Raw genomic sequence first — 21,736 nt, forward strand, 5'->3', positions numbered from 1 at the left:
ATCCATTTTTGCAATACGTGGGGATCCGGACATTTATTAGCGGACATCAATACAGGGTTGTCAAGCTGTTATGGCAACTCCACATTCGAAGTCACTGAAGCTTTCGTGACCGACACACTTTGCCGTTACTGGTTCTCTACTAAAAACACAATACTCCTCGCCTCCTTTTGTACTGGCGGGTCCTTGTCTCGCGACATCAAGTGGTCAACTTTCCATTACATAGGAGTGTTCGCATACTTTTGACCGTGTTGCTCGTAAAAGTAAGTTGTGGTTATTTAGAAAACAATGCAACCGGCGAAGAAGAAAAATTGTCGAAATCAGGCAAGTACGCAATGTACTCACTTCGATACAGGGTCTCCATTATCCTCCAATAACCTTTGGCTACGAGGCTACGAAAAACGAACTTATTTAAATGTTCGGCATAGAATTTTATGTTCTGGGATTTCAGGCAGGCTAGAACTGAAACTTTCAACACAAATGTTTTCAATACATACAGGAAAGGCCTCCGGTCCAAATTGTATACCAATGTTCGTTTTAGAATATGATGATACAACAGCTGAAAACTTAGCAGTCATATACAACCGCTCGCTCGTCGAAAGATCCGTGCTTAAAGGCTGGAAAGTTGCACAAGTCACACCAGTACCCAAGAACGGAAATAGGAATAATCCACCGAATTACAGACGCATATCGCTAATTTCCATTTGCAGTAGGATTTTGAAATATACGCTGTGTTCGAACATTATGAGTTATCTCGAGGAAAACGATTTATTGACAAACAGCCAACAAGTACTCAGGAAATATCGTTCTTGTGAAACACAATAAACTGTTTATCCCCAGGAACAAATGAGTGCTATCGATAGCGGATGTCAAATTGTTTCCATACTTTAAGATATCCATAAAACAGAAGTGATATCTGGCGTTTCCCAAGGAAGTGTTACAGGCCCTCTGATGTTCCTGATCTGCATAAACGATTTAAGTGACAATCTGAGCAGACCTCCAGCAACAACATTATTTCATAAATTCCGTTTACATTCACTGGATATCCCAGTCCAAATCACCGACATCTCTTATGCATAGAACTTCGTGCGTCGGTTTTACCTCGACACAAACTACGTTCTACATAGTGATTTGAGAGGCAATAGAGTCAGCGACAGCACTACAGCACTTCGTGGATCTCCAGTCAGGAATAAATGAAAGTTGCGACTGCCACAACACAAGTGGAACACAGTGTGGCAAAACCCAGCCTTCAAAGGTTCTATCTGGCAGCGTGCGCGCAACGCAGTACAAGGTCGTCAATCGCACTATTCAAACAAACTCTTAACTCTGTTCACGCTCCTATCAAGTGGCTGCGAGATGTTTGCAGAAGAGAACACAATCGAAAATCGCTTTGTGTGTCTCAAATTTCGAATTATCTGGGACAGTGCAAGATACATGCTGTGATAGATAAACAGAGTCACTATGAATTACATCACGCTGTCATACCTCAGTGAAGGATAAAACACACAAATCCAAAGGGTGTAAATTCAACTCCATAATTAGGGATTTGAATTACGGATAATTTAATTTGGAACGATAACAGAGATAATTTTCTGGGAAAAGGAAACAAAAGACTGCGATTTACTAACGAAACACTAAAAAAAAAAAAAAAAAGCGGAACAGGTCTACTAAACAGACTACGTGCAGCACGCTTGTCCGCCGTCTTCTCGGATATCGCTGTACTGTGTGGGTCCGCATCTGATAGGATTCAAGGAGGACATAGAAAAAGCCGAGGTAAGGACAGCTCATTACACATTATCGCGAAATAGTGGAGAAAGTGCCATAGGTATGATACACGAATTATGGTGGCAATCATTAAAACGAAGGTGTCTTTCATTGTTGCAGGATCTTTTCTATCAGCAAATTTTTCCTCAGAGTGTGAAAATATTTCGTTGACGCCCACCTACATTGGGAAGAATGATCATTATATTAAAAGAAGAGAAATTAGAGATTGCACGAAAAGGTTTAAATGTTTGTTTTCCCTGCGTGCTGAGGGTGCTTCGATTGAACTGTACCAGATACTTAATTGTAAATTGAAGAGTAATCATGTAGATGTAGAATCAAGAATTTATTATGAGATATGTGTAGAGGGAAGGTTGAAGGTTAGAGTCCTGTCGAATTTGATGTCATCAGAGACAGAACACAAATAAAGGTAAGGAGGGAAATTGGCTTTTTGAAGGAAACATCCTGGAATACTCCCAAAACCGCACATGGCGGTCCGTAAGTTCCCAACTAAGTCCATAACAAATTAAAAACCAACCGCGTGTAGGATGAGACAGTATATTAAGTGGAACCATTTGAGACGAGTGTGCAACATGAATTTTCTGGCACTTCATATCCGTGGAGAAGCTTTCAGTGTTTCGGTCACAGCTTTAGAGGATCTCCTCAGACACGTCAGATTTTCAACCTTCCCGATGTATTTTCAATTTTTGAAGTATAATGATGAGAGTCGTGGGGAGTGATGTGGTTGGTGCAACGTCCAGGTGACAACGTAGGGTATAAATAAGCTGAAGATATGAACTGAAGTTTGTGTTGGGGAGGGCACTCGACTTGAGTAGTTCGTGCAGCACTGTTAACCATAGTGCGGCGGTGGTGTAATGGTTAGCTTTTCTGCCTAGTAAGCAAAAAGTCCCGGCTGTGTCACAAATTCAAATTCATTTCTTCTGCTTCCATCATTATCGTAGTTAAGCGTTTCAGTGATTAATTGGCTATCCAGTGCTGTCAAATAAGCTGGTGTGTGCAAAAGGGGAAAGCATCACGAGAGATGAAGAGGTTCGTTCGATCTCGATATTGGATTGGTGCTAAAAAACGATTTAACAGTTCCTAGTACCCCTCATTTACAGCCCTTTATGGAATCACGAACAATACCAGAACGTCGTCACTGCTTTCTAAATACATGATCAACTTAAATTTTACCCTTGAGTTTTGAAACGAGAGCGTTCCTGCTACGCACTGGGAAATCTTGAACTTTTTATTAAAGATCATTTCACCACTAGTTATAACCGCATCTATAAAATTCTCAAAACCTCCTTTTTAAGAATGTTTAGCGTTTCTTCTAACATACGAGGCAGCCTTCTGCGATTCTCTTTAATTTAGTAGACGACATACAGGTTAGATATTTCTCAAAATGGTTTTCAATATTTTCCAAAGTTCTGTCATCTAAGAAAAGGTCGTCAACCATCTTACTGCAGCAATATAAATATCACCAGAGATTTAAAAATATGCTTATACCATACCTCATTAGCCTTCTGTTCCATACAAGTATCTTAATAACCACCTTCAAACAGAACGGTAGAAACGCAGAACAACAAAGTACGTATGACGAAAACCACTCCCCGAGGGCTGCTGCCAGCTATTCAGTTGTTCCTGTATGTGTTCCGATATCATAGCAGCCAGGAATAGGCAGCAAAAGAAGATATAGCAAACCAGTACTTAAAACTAGCGCCAAAAGTTGCCAATAACGCGCCTATGTATTTTGTTTTAGTTCTGAAGTCCGGTGGGCGTCGATATTACGTACACGGGATAGACTCAGCACACTGCCATAACGTTGCATGCTCTTATAACGTAATCTTCTTCTTACTTCAAGTGCTGTGAGTTCTTCAGTAAGCAGGAATGATACGAGTACGTGTCTAGGACTTTTGACGTGCGGATGTAGTGTGGTCATGTGTCGCCTTATCACAATTTCATTCGAAGTTACATTAGCTGAGGACAGATAACGATTATACAGATAAGGCTAGCTACGATAAGTGGCGTGTGCTGCAACCGACAAAGCCTGGCGATAACAAACACGAGTGCGTACCCATAGCAACAGACCCTGATGTCACGCACGAACGCAGTTCTCTGTAGAAATGAGGATTGCCAGCATCTTGGATACCGGAAAGTGCAACCACTAACACGACAGCCGAGAATGTGCATGAAGGAAATCATGAAGCCATACAAAATTGTATTTTTACTTTATGATTACTGTTTCAGTAAGAAGGTCGTAACGTACCATGATCTGTATGCTGATACTTGCACACGACGTGTAATAATTCAAGCGTGTGGGGCTGTAAAAGTAACGGCTACATTTTTTCCCCTGTAACATAGCTAATGCCAGTGTAGCTATGGCGAGCGTCTATTAGCAGGCCTGCTTAAAACCGGAAAAAAAGTTCAAATGACACATTCAAGGGCACAGTTAGACCCACAAAGTGTTAGGACACGAATAGAATATTTTTGTGCAATGGCTACGTCAGTAATGACGTTCAGTAACGAAAGCAAAGAGTAAAGAATACTTTGTACAGGATACGTGTCTGCTATTAGTTAATGATCCATTCTGTTCTATTTAACAGCTCAGCTAAGTTATTTTTGGTGAGAAGCCTTGTGTCTTCTACAAACCTTAGCACGGGTATCTGCCCCCGCTAAGCTTTTATTGCGCTTCCAATAGTTTCTTCGAATGTGGTAATTACTTTATCAGATACAAGAGTTGGAAGGAAGTAGCAGTCAGCCGAAAAACCCGTTTCAGTTTCTTTTTTACGTAAACAGGTCGTTCTACACTCAATCTGATTTTATGGGGTTAAACTGATTCTGTCTGGACTCTACGCCAATAGCAAAAAATGGTTCAAATGGCTCTGAGCACTATAGGACTTAACATCTGTGGTCATCAGTCCCCTAGAACTACTTAAACCTAACTAACCTAAGGACATCACACACATCCATGCCCGAGGCAGGATTCGAACCTGCGACCGTAGCGGTCGTGCGGTTCCAGACTGTAGCGCCTAGAACCGCTCGGCCACTCCAGCCGGCGCCAATAACATTTTTAGAAATTTCTGCCAGTAGTAAATTAAAATCTTAAGGGTTCTCTTAAGCGGTCTTGTCGTGACACCTCATATGCTTCTTTGTGTATCAGAACTTCGTTATTTGTCTCCACCCATTGGCCGCTTACATTGGTGCTGATCGTTTACCTTCCAGAAGAAGAACAAGAAACTCAAGTTTTGTTCTTTCCATGAACGTTCCGGATTACAGTCAGAGTCATTTTACAAGTACTAACTACAACTCTGTGCACATTGCCGGCCGTTGTGGCCGAGCGGTTCTAGGCGCTTCAGTCTGGAACCGCGCGACCGCTACGGTCGCAGGTACGAATCCTGCCTCGGGCATGGATGTGTGAGATGTCCTTTGGTTGGTTAGGTTTAAGTAGTTCTAAGTTCTAGGGGACTGATGACCATAGATGTTAAGTCCCATAGTGCTCAGAGCCATCTGAACGAATCTGTGCACATGTACTGAAATACATGGACACAGAAAGGGTACTGCAGGTCTCCTTTTATTTACCGAGTTCACTACTTTTAATGCCAGCGCACATAGACAGCGAGTCAGGGATGTTGCAACGAAGTTAGAGCTGTGTTTATCTTGGACAGGACACTTGTACCAAGTACTCCACACCGGTGCTTCTCTTACACCTGCTTACAAAAGTCGGTTTCGTAAGCTGCAGCAATCGATCATCCAGTGCGGATGTCTGTGATTTTCATCGGATCACTACCAAGATAACCGCGATTAAGTCATAAGAAACGGAAGAGATGATATCATTATCTGCTAACAGCTACTTCCTCGGAGATAGCACCTACATCCACGGTCCCCACCGAAACTCCGAGCCTTCGCCGACTTTCTACCTGCGGCATTAGTGTCTACGGCTTGACTGTCGAGTGTCGTTGCAACTTGCACTGACTTCGCTGGAGCTGGAACTGATCTCTAATCGTCGGTGTACGTACAATGCGCAAAAGAATTAAAGGATCGCTTTTTGAAACCCCGCAATTTGCGACGCAAAAGTTGGGAATGTGACTCAAAGATGCCTGCGAGCGTCCTCTACGTATAACGGAGTGAAACGTGGCGCCCTGCGCCGTCACCCTGGGCTCGGCGACGCTTCAAACAGGTAGGTGTCGACGCTTGCGAAAAAAAGGCCACAACTCATAAGTTCATGTGAGGTGTAAGGTAGGTTAATGATGTCACATTCACACCAAATTTCAGCACAACTCTGCGCTACGCCATCAGGACGTCTCACAAAATGGGAAGGTGCGCCGCGCGGGTTAGCCGCGCGGTCTTGGGCGCCTCGCCACGGTTCGCGCGGCTCCCCCAGTCGGAGGTTCGAGTCCTCCCTCGGGCAAGGGTGTGTGTGTTGTCCTCAGCGTAAGTTAGTTTAAGTTAGATTAAGTAGTGTGTAAGCCTAGGGACCGATGACTTCAGCAGTTTGGGCCCACAGGAACTTGACACACATCCTGGGAAGGTCGGCAACGCCCTCTCTTCCCCACATTTCACACCTCCTTTTGATACCTCTCATATGGAGGTTAGAATCGCAAATCGCAGTGTTGAAACATGCGCTTACCTAACGGGTGGGCGAGGACACATTTCAGACAAATCGCTGCTCAGAGTGTAGCATATAGGCCGTCAGTGGAATCACCTCTCCCTTTGCGGCTTTTTTTCCCACACATATCAAGCTCGAAAACGGTAGTTTGCAGTTTGATGAGCAACAGGTCGACACTCGTGACAACTTTTGACACTGCTGAGACCCCGCCAGAAGATTTAACCCTTCTCTAAGGACATCGTGGGGCTGTAACACCACAGTGCATACTAAGTTTCTGCTCTCGTGTACAGGATGAAACCACTAGGAGCCGTTCAAAACCATTAGACGAAATCTGAATACGATCCGAAGCAGCAAAGGGTACTTATGCTTTTTAAAACCACATGCTTCCTGGCTTTGTGTGGCGTGATCCGGGAGGAGTGCGACAGTGACACATGGTTGAATAAAATGGCACAGGGCCCACCTACGACTCCCCAGTTGGGCAACATGCTTGGTGCCATCTGCATATCTTTGTTAAGCACTTAAAAAATGTATTTGTTCGGAGACAAACTGTGATGCTGGCAAACAGACATTTTTCAAGTGCTCAACCAAGGCGGGCAGATGATGCAGCGGATGTTGCCCAGCTGGGGAATAGTAGAGGGACCTTTTGCCACGAGTTGCGTTCAGATTTCTAAAAGTACACACATAACATTTATTCAGTATTTAAGAATGACAGCACTCAGCGACTTTCAACGAACTTCACAAATAATTTCAAACCTTTTCGAAACTATTTTTCGTTAACCCCCTCAACCTCCACAAAAAATAATGATATTTTTTCGCTCACTACATTTTCGCTGTTCATGCAGTTATTTATTTAATCGTATGATACAATATACATTTGATATAAGGCAAATTATTTTATACAATATATATATATATATATATATATATATATATATATATATATATATGATATTAGACAAGATTAAACCTTAAAGTTTATGTTTTTCAACCAGTTAATTAAGCTGGGTGTGAGAGTGAAGAAGTCATCGGGAATTCCAGGATATGAATGAAGTGGACAGCGTTGGACTAGATGTTCAGTTGTCTGCTCTTCTTGATTACATTCACACATTAGTGAACTGATCCAGCCCCATTTGTACCTGAAGTACCTACAACAATGACGTCCAGTCCTTAACCCTTTGAGGCGGCACCAAAGGTTCCTCGGTGGGTCAAAACCTTTTGGCTTCTTTGTGGGATCAAGGTGATGGGCTCTTGTTCCCAATGTTTTTGTTGACTTCATGCAGTAAAAATTCAACATCAGGAATGACGTTTTAATTTATTACTTTTTTTACTACAAACTGCGTTCGCAATTGTATTTTGTAGACAGTATCCACTGTAAGTAGGCTGGTTAGGTTTTTATGTTGGTAACGCTCTGTATGAAAATCACTGGCTGTGCTGTGTGCAGTCTCTGGCTGGTTGGCATTGTTGGAATGTTCGCTATTGTAGTGTTGGGCAGTTGGATGTGAACAGCGCGTAACGTTGCGCAATTGGAGGTGAGCCGCCACCAGTGGTGGATGTGGGGAGAGAGATGGCAGAGTTTTGAGAGCGGATGATCTGGATAGAGACAGTAAATTTGTAATATTGGATATCATGGACTGATATAGATATTATGACCTTTGAACACTATTAAGGTAAATACATTGTTTGTTCTCTATCAAAATCTTTCATTTGGTAACTATGCCGATCAGTAGTTAGTGCCATCAGTAGTTAGAATCTTTTATTTAGCTGGCAGTATTGGCGCTCGCTGTATTGCAGTAGTTTGAGTAACGAAGATTTTTGTGAGGTAAGTGATTCATGAAAGGTATAGGTTATTTTTAGTCAGGGCCATTCTTTTGTGAGGATTATTGAAAGTCAAATTGCGTTGCGCTAAAAATATTGTGTGTCAGTTTAGTGAATGAGTACGTTCAGTTTTGCTCAGCTGTTTGAAAATCAAATAACGTAGAGGTTTTCCAGCACTGTCATTTATAAAATTTTTCTAAGGAGATATTTCACCAGAAACCACTGAACGCATCTGAAAAATTCTATCATCGTACGACCCATAGATCAACAGATGTGACGTCATAAACATGACGATGCGTGAAAAAACTAGCTTTTTTTAAAACGGAACTCAAATTGCCCAAACTGCACTTATCTATGATAATGAGAGCACTTATTGAATTTCAACGAACTATCAACATAATTTCAAACCATGTCCTAGTTTTTTCTCTCTCATAGCCTGATAAAATAATGAAACAGTTTATCACTTACTAAATGTTCCTTGTTCATACGGGATAACTTCAGTATCAAGCATGACGTTGTAATTTATCACGTTTTGGTTTTGGCTTTTTCATTAGTATATGGGTGAATAATTCGAAACCAATAAAACCGTGATATTTATGGTTTTCTTTCTTCAACAATAAAAATTATATGTGCTTGACGTAAAACATATTAAAAACTAATTCATGGTATCAAAATACATGTAAGTATGTGTGTATGTATATATCTATGTATGTGTGTGCGTCTATGTTCCATATCTCCTCCTAAACCACTGGACCAATTTCACCAAACTTGGTACACACATCCCTTATTGTGAAGCAACAATCGCTGCCATGGTAAGAACCACCCACCTATCGTAGTTCAGGAGATACGACGTCATAAATTTATGAGGTGCGTGAAAAACTGCCGTATCTTGCGTGACGTTAAATTTATTACTTCTTTGCTAGTAAATCTATTCGCAACGTATTTCGCAGACAGTATCCACAATGCCGTTGAAGGTACCACCACAATTACATCGTGCGACACATAGTCCAAGATACACACTCCTGGAAATTGAAATAAGAACACCGTGAATTCATTGTCCCAGGAAGGGGAAACTTTATTGACACATTCCTGGGGTCAGATACATCACATGATCACACTGACAGAACCACAGGCACATAGACACAGGCAACAGAGCATGCACAATGTCGGCACTAGTGCAGTGTATATCCACCTTTCGCAGCAATGCAGGCTGCTATTCTCCCATGGAGACGATCGTAGAGATGCTGGATGTAGTCCTGTGGAACGGCTTGCCATGCCATTTCCACCTGGCGCCTCAGTTGGACCAGCGTTCGTGCTGGACGTGCAGACCACGTGAGACGACGCTTCATCCAGTCCCAAACATGCTCAATGGGGGACGGATCCGGAGATCTTGCTGGCCAGGGTAGTTGACTTACACCTTCTAGAGCACGTTGGGTGGCACGGGATACATGCGAACGTGCATTGTCCTGTTGGAACAGCAAGTTCCCTTGCCGGTCTAGGAATGGTAGAACGATGGGTTCGATGACGGTTTGGATGTACCGTGCACTATTCAGTGTCCCCTCGACGATCACCAGTGGTGTACGGCCAGTGTAGGAGATCGCTCCCCACACCATGACGCCGGGTGTTGGCCCTGTGTGCCTCGGTCGTATGCAGTCCTGATTGTGGCGCTCACCTGCACGGCGCCAAACACGCATACGACCATCATTGGCACCAAGGCAGAAGCGACTCTCATCGCTGAAGACGACACGTCTCCATTCGTCCCTCCATTCACGCCTGTCGCGACACCACTGGAGGCGGGCTGCACGATGTTGGGACGTGAGCGGAAGACGGCCTAACGGTGTGCGGGACCGTAGCCCAGCTTCATGGAGACGGTTGCGAATGGTCCTCGCCGATACCCCAGGAGCAACAGTATCCCTAATTTGCTGGGAAGTGGCGGTGCGGTCCCCTACGGCACTGCGTAGGATCCTACGGTCTTGGCGTGCATCCGTGCGTCGCTGCGCTCCGGTCCCAGGTCGACGGGCACGTGCACCTTCCGCCGACCACTGGCGACAACATCGATGTACTGTGGAGACCTCACGCCCCACGTGTTGAGCAATTCGGCGGCACGTCCACCCGGCCTCCCGCATGCCCACTATACGCCCTCGCTCAAAGTCCGTCAACTGCACATACGGGTCACGTCCACGCTGTCGCGGCATGCTACCAGTGTTAAAGACTGTGATGGAGCTCCGTATGCCACGGCAAACTGGCTGACACTGACGGCGGCGGTGCACAAATGCTGCGCAGCTAGCGCCATTCGACGGCCAACACCGCGGTTCCTGGTGTGTCCGCTGTGCCGTGCGTGTGATCATTGCTTGTACAGCCCTCTCGCAGTGTCCGGAGCAAGTATGGTGGGTCTGACACACCGGTGTCAATGTGTTCTTTTTTCCATTTCCAGGAGTGTATGACGTCATAAACAATGAGATGCTTGAAAAAATGTCTCACAGTGCGTGAAGTTTTAACACGTTTATTCTTTACTGGTGAGACAATCCTACAGTCGAGTGAGCTAAGAAAATCCATGACATCTGGCAGCGCTTTTGACAGCTCTCAACTGTGTAGCGCAACCGGCTGTACGCGAAAACAGTAGCCGTGAGCAGGTGTTGCCATAGAGACGTTTACAAAATAGCGCTGTAGACACGTGATGCAGCTGTACTTATGCATTCGTACGTTATGTACATTTCTTTGTATGATTATTTCGTAATTTCAAATGTGTTTTCACGAATATATAGAAATGAATTGTTTCGATATTACACTACAAGCACAATTCATCTTTCCTCTTTCTAATAGAAATTGACAAAATGAATACCCGGGCAATGCCTCCTGGTTTGTCAGCTAGTGTATTATAAACTAATCATACCCTAAAGTAATCAGATATTTGAAGGTGTTTGTTACTGGCCTTCTGTTACGAAGGTAGTAGCGAGATATAATATTTCAAATTGCGTTCTTTGTTGTAAATGTATGTTTCTTTTTGCATTTCATAGCTCTGGTTGTAGATATAGCTATCAGATTTATGATATTCATGGCTCTCCAGTTTGCCATCGTGTACGTTTCAACAGACAACAAACAAATCAGGAGCCTGCGTACGCGCAACATCATACGAACTGAAGCAGAATAATATAAATCAATGATCAGATTACGTGATTTTGTGCTGTAGCGCTGTCGGAGTGAGAAAGAGGAAAAAAATTTGAGAGAATGAATTGTATGCAGACAGGGATCTAGGTAGATATGGCCTGAGCTTAGGAAATACTCACCATCCTTGGTGGACAGCCGGCCGGGGTGGCCGAGCGGTTCTAGGCGCTACAGTCTGGAACCGCGCGACCGCTACGGGGCAACGTTGCTGTATAGCCGGGTAGTATTACTGATGGAGAAGACTGTTGTAGGTAGTTGGTGGGTGATTACGGAGATGTTACCGATGTTGTCCACCGAGGTACAAAATGGCTCTGAGCACTATGGGACTTAACTTCTGAGGTCATCAGTCCCCTAGAACTTAGAACTACTTAAACCTAACTAACTCAAGGACATCACACACACCCATGCCCGAGGCAGGATTCGAACCTGCGACCGTAGCGGTCGCGCGGTTCCAGACTGTAGCGCCTAGAACCGCTCGGCCACCCCGGCCGGCAGTTAGGAAGACTATAAAAAACAGAAACCAGAAATGAACTCCTTTTCTCTCAATATATCGCGATTCCCGAAGTCGGGAGTGTGCATTGCAAATGCGATCTTACCGTGAGTGTTATTTAGGTGGTTGCCGACAAGTCGGGGTGCGCCGCTAACTGTTGCTAGGCTGAACTGATGTGATGAAATTGTGAATCAGGGATCTCATCATCCTGATTGTTCGTCGCGGGTGCGTGAAGGTTCAGAGTGAAATTTCGAAACTTGTCAAGAAAAAAAAAAGGTACCAGTGCTGAGTCCAGAGTGGCATCACCAAGCAGAAGTTCGAATGTGAATGTCCATATGAATACCAATATGACTACGTATGCCACTCTCCAAATTTGGTAGCCCTTCTTCAGACCTCCTAAAGACACCCAAACCATCTTTTCTAACCTAGCCCCCCCCTCCCCCTTCTGGTCTAAGTGCTCTTCGCATCAAGGATCTAGAAGTCCGTTCCATAGCTCCCACCATAAAGTTAAAGGTGTATCCCCCAATGAGATAGGTGTATAAGGAAATGGAAAACGAGTGTCGCCCCGTTGCCCTACGTACAGACTTGTCGGAAATTATGGGAACCTTGTTGGGCTTCGCACAGCGTTCGCATGGGAAAGGCAAAGTTTGGAAATTTGCAGACGCAGAGTGGCTATTAATTTTGCTTGAGGAAACATGTCTGGAGACCACACACAACAGAAGAACGGCAAATGGACAGCTGAGGATACCATGCAAAGGTCCCTAACAAGCCGAGTTCTCACCTCTTCCACCAGTGGTTTCCTGTTCTGCTTTCTCTCCAACGTTCACTGCCTGCAGAGGCTGAGCCAGTGAATAATCCCTTAAAGGCTCTCTTGGCTGCTCGTGTAGTCTACTATCGTAGCAGCTGCCAACTGAGTGACAGGCAGCTCTTTCAAAGCGTGTGAAATTTCCTCGTGTTTTCACCAGAGCGAAAAGTTCCCCTGATCAAGAACACATAGATTTAAATGGAAAATACTACTACAAGAATGAACTGTTAGATTACATACAGAGAGGCGGGTAACTCACGTTGCTACATTCTACCCGTTAACCACTAAGTATAATTAGCGCGCAATACCGCTGAGAAGCTGACAAGTAAAAACTGAATCGGAAAGCAGGAGAGTCTCCTATGCAAATTCAGTATGCAAATAGGATAAAATCTGAGGTGAAGGACCTGAAACAGTCTGCCACCTCGCAGGGGGTCCCGTAAGCTCATCCTGCTGCTCTTCGAATCACACACGTAAACAGCGAGCTGTTTGACACGTTGCATTGACCTCCTGGTAAATGCCATCGTACTGAGGGGAAAAAAACTGCATATAGAAGTGACCATTGCCCTGAAGGGTAGATGTATATTTGTGTTCATCTGTTGTGCTTTCCAGAACGACGAGATCACTCAGAATGCTAGGGAAATATTATGCAAACCATAACGCTCCATCCTCCGGCTTTTGCGTTTGCTTTCAAACGCCATAAACTCCAACGGTCATTTGTCCGAAGGAGCACAAAACGTGATTCATTTGAAAAGGCCGCCTGTCACCACTCAGTGGACGTCCAGTTGCGTTACTGGCGTGCAAATTACAGGCTTTGTTGTCGGTGAGAAGCAGACAGCATGGGTGCAAGAACCAGGCTCCTACTGCAGAGGCCCATACACAGGAACTTTGCTGAACGGTCGTTGGGGAGATACTGTTGGTAGTCCCTTGGTTAATCTGGGCGGTCAGTTACTCAATAGTTACACGTCTAATGCCCGTACACATCTCCGCAGACGTCACTCATCCCTGGTGGTGCACAACACTTGTCTCGGCGCCAGATTTGGTTGTCGCCATTTTGCCACACGCGATACCATTTGACCACGGGTGCACATGAACAAGTAAAAGTTTTAGCGTTTTCGGAAATACTTCTACCCTTGCCCCGAAACCCAATAATCACGCACTTTTGGATGTCAGAGAAATCACTCCATTTCCACATTACGACGATTGCACTGTTCTCCGCGTCCCCCCGACACACTTTGCGTACTCGCCACTGCTAGTGCTGCCATATGCCGTCTATGAGTGTTCATTGCACGTTGACGTCGAACATAAGCGGTGATCGCATTAATGTGAGTGGATCGTGTAGAACTAAACCCTCCAACAGCAGCCAGTCTGCTAGTAGAATCCCCACTGTTTCAGTCTCAGCATCTTGACACATGATTTACAAGCCACGTAATTACGCATCAAAAGGTAATTCAGAATACGGATATCAAGCTAAGTGAAGAAGAAATCACGCGTGCGATAAATTTTCACAGTCGTGCTTTGTGTGGAAAACATATAACAGAAACATTGTCCAGATGCGTATTAGATCGATCATGCATCTCCGCGGCGTGTATTGTGAGTTATGAGTCTCAGGTGTGACTTTCTAAAGATCTACGGAAGGATATGCCCAGTGTTATATACATGTATATTCCCTCAGGGCTTCAACTGTCTCAGATTTTCTTCATATTAGTACCCAGTGCCTTTCTCTGCGGTACTACGCGTTCCTTCTCGAGAGCCTGCCTTGATACAATGCATTAATTCCAGCAAATCTTCGATGTTACTTTTTTTTTGATAGACGTTTCGTTGAGGCCTGGTTTAAAGGAGGGCGTTGATAAATATTATAGTTCAATCGTTTTTTGAACTATTGCTTATTAAGTTCCGGTGCATTATTTTGCCTTATCTTTGCCAAAACCTTTCTCTCTCATAACATAGAAACGCAATTTCAGAAAACATCTCTGCAGTTATCAGTTTGAAACATGTATTCTTCTATACACTCAAACTACAATGCTGCCTGGCAAAAAGAATGTGAAGCAGCCAGAACCCATAGTCGGATGTAATTGTAACGGAGTACACGTACACGTCATCGATGGGTACGTAAATAACTGGAGTAACAGTTCTCCGTGACCGCTAGAACGACCAGCAGAGTGCGTTAGTGCTACTTCCCTCACTGACCAGTCTCATTAGAACAAAAACAATGTAACGTCTTTATAGAAGTGATAGAGATATCACCCCCTGAGATAATAACTCCATCAACGATATGTTATAAGAAGCTGTGACCCAAGAAAAAGCTGATTTACAAATGAAACTACAACAGAAAAAGGAAACTTAAATGAAAAGAGCAATACCCTGTACTACTTACGAAACGCGAACAAGAAAACCATACATATTACGAAAATAGAAATATAGGATCGGAACTACTGAAAACATTCATTGACAAAAATACATCAATCATGTTCAAGTTAAAAAATAACTTTACAGGGTATTATGAAAGTAGAAGAAGAGCCGGATACGTATAGGCGAGGTATAAACAGCTCAACTGGATAGTAATGTGCGCAGTGCAAAAAGGAACCAGTAGAATGCAGAGATCAATACCAACAGCACATTTCAGCCAAAGTACAGTGCAAAACAGTTCCACCATAGCAATGAGGGGAATAAAACTAAATATTGTGTCCTTCCTTGTTTTGGTACTATGTCCGAGAAAATTAGGCTACTGTTCAGGAAAAGTACTGTCGTGGTATCATTTCAGATCTTGAATAATGTTGTTGTGGGTTTAAGCATAGAAAGGTTCCATTTATGACATGTCTGGCGTGTACAAAATTGAATGTCAGCAGTGCGACAGGCCTTATATTGGGCAAACTGGTAGAAAGGTTAGGATAAGGTACAAAGACCTTTAACACCGAAGTAACGCTTATGCCTTAGGTGGACGCATAAATGCTTTTAAATACTCTCTTCGAAGTATAAAGTTTATAAGATGATATTACACACATCCAACAAGGGGTTGGAATGAACTTGTTGGAAAAAAATGCAAATTTTTTCAAACATGAAACACACTCCCAGACAGAGTGTTGAACGACCAGACAGATAAGAGAAACAAAATTTTCTTGAATAATTTCACCGATGTTATAAAAATATTGTAAACTTTTTTCATTGCCTTGTTTTTGGATATATGGCTTCTCCCACAAATACTCATTCTCCCTTTTACTTCTTATTCTGTTTCACTATGCGAGTAGTGCTATCCAGTACCACACACTTTAATGTGCTAATATAATAACTCTGGTTGCTGTTTGTGCCACGTTGATTCTGCTGGTAGGACTCTTTCAGATAAGAGGTTCAAATGGCTCTAAGCACTATGGGACTTAACATCTGAGGTCGTCAGTCCCCTAGACTTAGAACTACTTAAACCTAACTAACCTAAGGACATCATACACATCCATGGCCGAGGCAGGATTCGAACCTGCGGCAGTAGTAGCACCGCGGTTCCGGACTGAAGCGCCTAGAACCGCTCGGACACAGCGGTCGCCTGGACTTTTTCACTTGACATGTCTTACAGTTAACTTTGTTTCAGGTTGTCATTGCATCCATACATATTCCGGTCAGCATTTCTTTGTATAACTACATCCTGAACACTGGACTTATAAGCTACGAAATGCACACGCCTAATGATGAATGTAATGGGAGTGTAACTTACATATTTTTATATCTGCTCTGATTTTCCACTGCAGAGATATTTGTCCATTAATTTTCTTCATGTATTCCTTATGCTACTAATATATGTCGTGGGTGGCCTGTGTAAGACGCTAATTTATCCCGGATTTCGTGAGCGTAAACAGAAACAAAAGAAATGACAATATATCTTTCCAGCTTGTATTTGGCTAGCACGACATGTGTGTCTCTGACAGATAATGAAATGGAAGCGACATCCTTTATTACATCGCTGTATTCTTAAAAAATGTGCTTTCATTTATTTGTAGTTGTTAATTACCATTATACGATGATGTATGTACCATCCTTACAATATCTGAAAATGGATTACGTAGAGATGAAGAGGCTTGCGCAGGACAGAATAGCGTGGAGGGCTGCACCAAACCTGTTTTCGGTCTGAAGACCACGGTAGCAAGATAGGAACGAATACGCGTTACCAGCTGTGGAGCGCAATACGCATACAATGTATCTTTTTGTGGGAGAGGCCTGTAACTGCATCGCACATACGTCAGCCTGCTATTTCGTCTGTTGTGTATGAACAGGTAAAGTGGTGGCTGACGTTTAACGAGCCGACCTCGATCTGCATGGGCTACGGCCAGTACCGCATGAAGGCGCCGGCGGTGAACGCACACGGCTTTGGGGACTACCAGGCGGCACACACCATGCTCCGAGCCCACGCCATGGCGTACCACGTCTACGACCAGCAGTACCGGCCTACCCAGGGAGGTGAGTCAAACAACGATGCCAGACACGCCGCAGGGCTCAGCTCGCTCTAAGTACGCAAATCCTGTGCTTTTCCACCGTGTGGGGAAGTTGTGACGTCGACGAGCATAGCCGGTTTGACTATCTATCCACTAAGGTAGGTACAAGTTTAACAGGAGGCCTCGTCCCCGCTGAAACGTTTCCATTGGCCAGAGCACCATGACGTTGCTGTGGAGACAGTAGCGCTACGAATTCCTGTTCTATGCTGCGCTGAAAAGCGACCTTACGAACTTCCCCTCACTCGTTTCATTCATTTAGGGCACGAATAGGATTTCAATATATCCAGACAGAAAGACTCAACTCTCAACCGTTTCAGAGAAAATTCAATTTGAAAATTTTAATTTCTATGATAAGATTTTAGATTTTATTACAGGATTTTAGGCTTTTAAGTGGATAACTTTCCAGGAATATGCAACTGAGCGAGGAGGCGCTTAGTGTTATAAGTACTGTGTCTGTGGATCGAACCTCGCTGCCGATACTCTTTTTTTCTTCATTCCCACGTAATTCTAACAACAGACTTACTGTGACAGTGCAGGAATACCGGGAAAATTGGTTCATACGTTGAGTCGTGCTGTCACTGAACATCTACCGGGAAAATGGGCTCTTAGTGGGTCGAAACGTATTTACCGTGTACTGAGTATACGGGCTAATGGTGAGCTGGAACATATCTGCAGGACTGTACATTGAAGAGCCGAAGAGACAGGTACACCTGCCTAATATCGTGTAGGGCTCCCGCGAGCACGCAGAAGTGCCGCAACACGGCGTGGCATGGGCGAAACTAATGTCTGAAGTGGTGCTGCAGGCAACTGACACCATGAATCCTGCAGGGCTGTCTATAAATCCGTAAGAATACGGGGTGTTGGAGATCACTTCTGGATAGCACGTTGCAAGGAGTTACAGATATGCTCAATTATGTTCATGCCTGGGGAGTTTGGTGACCAGAGGAAGTGTTTAAACTCAAAAGAGTGTACCTGCAGCCACTCTGTAGCAATTCTGGACGTATGGGGCGTCACATTGCTTTGCTGGAATTGTCCAAGTCCGTGGGAATACACAATGGACATGAATGGAAGCAGATGGTCAGACAGGATGCTTACGTTCGTGTCACCTGTCAGAGTCGTATCTTGACGTATCAGGGATCCCATATCATTCCGACTACAAAGGCTCCACGCCATTACAGAGCCTCCATCAGTTTGAACAATCCCCTACTGACATGCAGGGTCCATGGGTTCATGAGCTTGTCTCCATACCCGTACACGTCCATCCGCTCGATGCAATTTGAAACGAGGCATCCGACCAGGCAACATATTTCCAGCCATCAACAGTCCAATCTCGTGCTGATGGGCGCAGACGAGGCGTAAAGCTCTGTGTCGTGCAATCGTCAAGGGTACACGGGTGGACATTCGACTCCGAAAGCCCATATCGATGATGCTTTATTGAATGGTTCGCACGCTGACACTTGTTGATGTCCCAACATTGAAATCGGCTGCAATTTGCAGAAGGATTGCACTTCCGTCAAGTTGAACGATTCTCTTCAGTCGTCGTTGGTTCCATTCTTGCAGGATCTTTTTCCTGCCACAGCAGTGTCGGAGATTTGATGTTTTACCGGATTACTGATATTCATGGTACAGTAGTGAAATAGTCATACAGGAAAATCCCCAGTTCATCACTAACTCGGAGATGCTGTGTCCCATCGCTCGTGGACCGGCTATAACGCCACGTTCACTCACTTAAATCTTGATAAGCTGCGACTGTAGCACCAGTAACGGGTCTAACAACTGCACCAGACACTTGTCTCATATAGGCGTTGCCGACCGCAGCGCCGTATTCTGCAACTTTACATACCTCTGTATTTGATTTCGCATGCCTACACAAGTTTCTTTGACGCTTCAGTGTAGTTCTAATGGGTAACTACTTCCAAAATTCAGATTTTTCAGGGTAAAGATTACCAAAATAGTAAATGAAAATAATAAATGAATCATGCACAGTCATTCTAAATCTTTGTTAGAATTACGTGGGGAAAGAAAATGAATAAGAAGTACCAACAAAGAAATTCGATCCAGACACTCCACGTTTATGAAAGTAAGCGCTTGCTCACTTGGGTACGGATTCGATAAATACTAGCGACCATAGAACTGTAAAATTTTCAAACTCGATTTTCTCGACAACGGTTGGCAGTTACGTCTTCCTGTTTACATATGTTGCAGTCCTAGTCGTGCGCTACACACCTTGCCATATGGATCACATTGCTGAGGGGAAGTTTGTATGGTCCCCCTGTAAGCGGTTACTGTGAACTTCTTTCTACACCACACAAGTATCTTGTTCGCCTCTGAAGCAGTTATTCTTTTTAACCCTGGTATTTTTTAATAAGTCAAGCCGAAAGCATTGCACAGTCAAATGTTTAATTATAGAGGGACATTCAGGTAAGCGCCTCAACTGAGTTACTTCTGTTGAAGACATCGCAAATATGTTGTCACCATAATGAATTGTGGAAAAGTACTCACTGAATGACGTACAGTGTCCTTTCGCAGCTATATTATTTACATTGATATACTGATAGTATTGTATTTCTAAAAGAGACGAATTCAGCAGCGTTTCAGTCTTCATAATCCAATTAGTAGTTTCTGAGAAACTGCTCTATTTAGAACTTAACATTTAACTGGTTTTGGTTTGATGATGAATCAGGTTGTTGTCTTACGCGGAAGCTCGTGCTGGTATACAAAACTGTCGCGTCGGGCTAATGGAGAGCTCCAATTTGTCACAGCTAAGCGGCTCTATTTCCAAGAGAGGAACAGTGGAGAAAAAGTTCAGTTTAAAACCGATACTGATCACTCTTAGTTTTATCTGTTTCCACCGAAACACCAACTGGAAGGAAAACGACATGCCATCTAAGGATAATTCATCACTTAGTTACTGTAACAGCTCTGCTCTTGCTTCTGCCAGAGCCATGAAAGAAAAGACACGTCCACTACTGAGTCGTTTTGTCGAACAAGGAATCGAGATATAAAAATTCTTAGCTAACAACTTCACGTCATGAGTTTGATTTCGGGATACGCTCTTATACGATAAAATTACAGCAGCAACAACAACGAAAAGGAAATCACAAAAGGATGTAGTGATAAACACTATTTTAAAATTCCTTTTGTATGTCATAAAGTACTCGAAATGCCACTGTTCACCGTTAACACACGTTTTTAGTCGCTGGCGCAAGAACTTCTGGAAAGAATGAAGAGATTCGTTCGATATCATTGCACATGCTGCACCAGTGCGATGCTTCAAATTTTCTTGGTTCGTGGAATTTGTGCACAGACTTCACTTTTTAGTTTACCACAGAGGAAAAAGTCCTGTGACATCAAATTAGATGAATGTTCAGGCCAACTGGTAACGCCTTCACGACCAACCCCCCGACGAGGAAACAGCTCGGTGAGTGCTTTCCTCGCAACAAGCGAATAGTGTGATACCATGAACATCTACGTATTTCAAGCGCTGCTTCCTCTAGGAGAGCCGGTAGCACTTCGGCAAGTAATTCAATGTATCTTTTAGTAGATAAGGTTTCTTCAGTGGAGAAAGGAGCAAACACGTACCCTCCAATAATCTCGCATTGAATGTTCTGATCTTCAATCTCCTTCAGACACTGCGGACTCTCAGCAACTAGTAACATACATGTAAAAGTAACTTCATCGGTAAAGAAAGTTGTTTGAAGAAAGGACCTATTGTCCTGATGTCCCTTCAGAAGCGAGCCTCAGAATTCTACGCTTCTGCTGATTAATCTACTGCTGGAGTAACACATTATACAGGTTCTGACGCCTATTCTCTCTTTTTGAACCATAAAATATACGAAAATTTAATGAAAATGTTGTTAATCGCCCCCAATTTTGCACAGTTACTGCTTGTGTTTAGGGGGGTAAGAGAGCTCAGTTGTGCCGCGCGGGATTAGCCGAGCCGTCTGAGGCGCTACAGTCATGAACTGTGCGGCTGGTCCCGGCGGAGGTTCGAGTCCTCCCTTGGGCATGGGTGTATTTTTGTTCTTAGGATAATTTAGGATAAGTAGTGTGTAAACTTAGGGACTGATGACCTTAGCAGTTAAGTCCCATAAGATTTCACATGCATTTACACACATTTGAACATTTAGATCTCAGTTGTTAAAAACATGAAGCAAAGAAAGAGAGAGAGAAAGAGAGAGAGAGAGAGAGAGAGAGAGAGAGAGAGAGAGTGAGAGAGAGAGTCAGTAAAAGGATTTTTTACTCAACTTATTTCTAAGCATTTGTTGCGAATTCTTCATGTTGGTGCAGTCGTCATAGGTCAATAATTCTTTTATGCTAAAGCTGGAAAAAGTGTCCATGTTCTGTTTATCCACAAATCAAATCAGTAATACTATGAAGCAGAAATGTATCCCTAAGATCGCCAATACTGGCAAAGTTCGAAATATAGCTCGTACTTCAATGCGAGATGCTTTCAATAATTCCCACAACGAAACTCTGTCTCGAAACCTGGCAGAAGACACAAAGAGATTCTGGTCATACATAAAGCACACCAGTGGCAAGACGCAGTCAATGCCTTAACTGCACGACAACAACGGTGGAGTCTACATATACATCTACATCCATACTCCGCAAGC

At 43.7% G+C, this 21,736-nt stretch overlaps 1 protein-coding gene across 1 annotated transcript in view; it reads left to right on the top strand.

Annotated features, from left to right (window-relative positions):
• The window catches only part of LOC124805597 (myrosinase 1-like), a 303,345-nt gene that overhangs the window by 133,883 nt on the left and 147,726 nt on the right, over positions 1 to 21,736 (top strand). The window contains exon 5 of the mRNA XM_047266163.1: positions 16,902 to 17,085. Coding sequence (XP_047122119.1) covers positions 16,902 to 17,085 — 184 coding nt within the window. The remainder of the gene's footprint in view (positions 1 to 16,901; positions 17,086 to 21,736) is intronic.

The sequence above is a fragment of the Schistocerca piceifrons genome, chromosome 7 (assembly GCF_021461385.2).
Source record: "Schistocerca piceifrons isolate TAMUIC-IGC-003096 chromosome 7, iqSchPice1.1, whole genome shotgun sequence".
Classification (NCBI taxonomy): Eukaryota; Metazoa; Arthropoda; class Insecta; order Orthoptera; family Acrididae; genus Schistocerca; species Schistocerca piceifrons.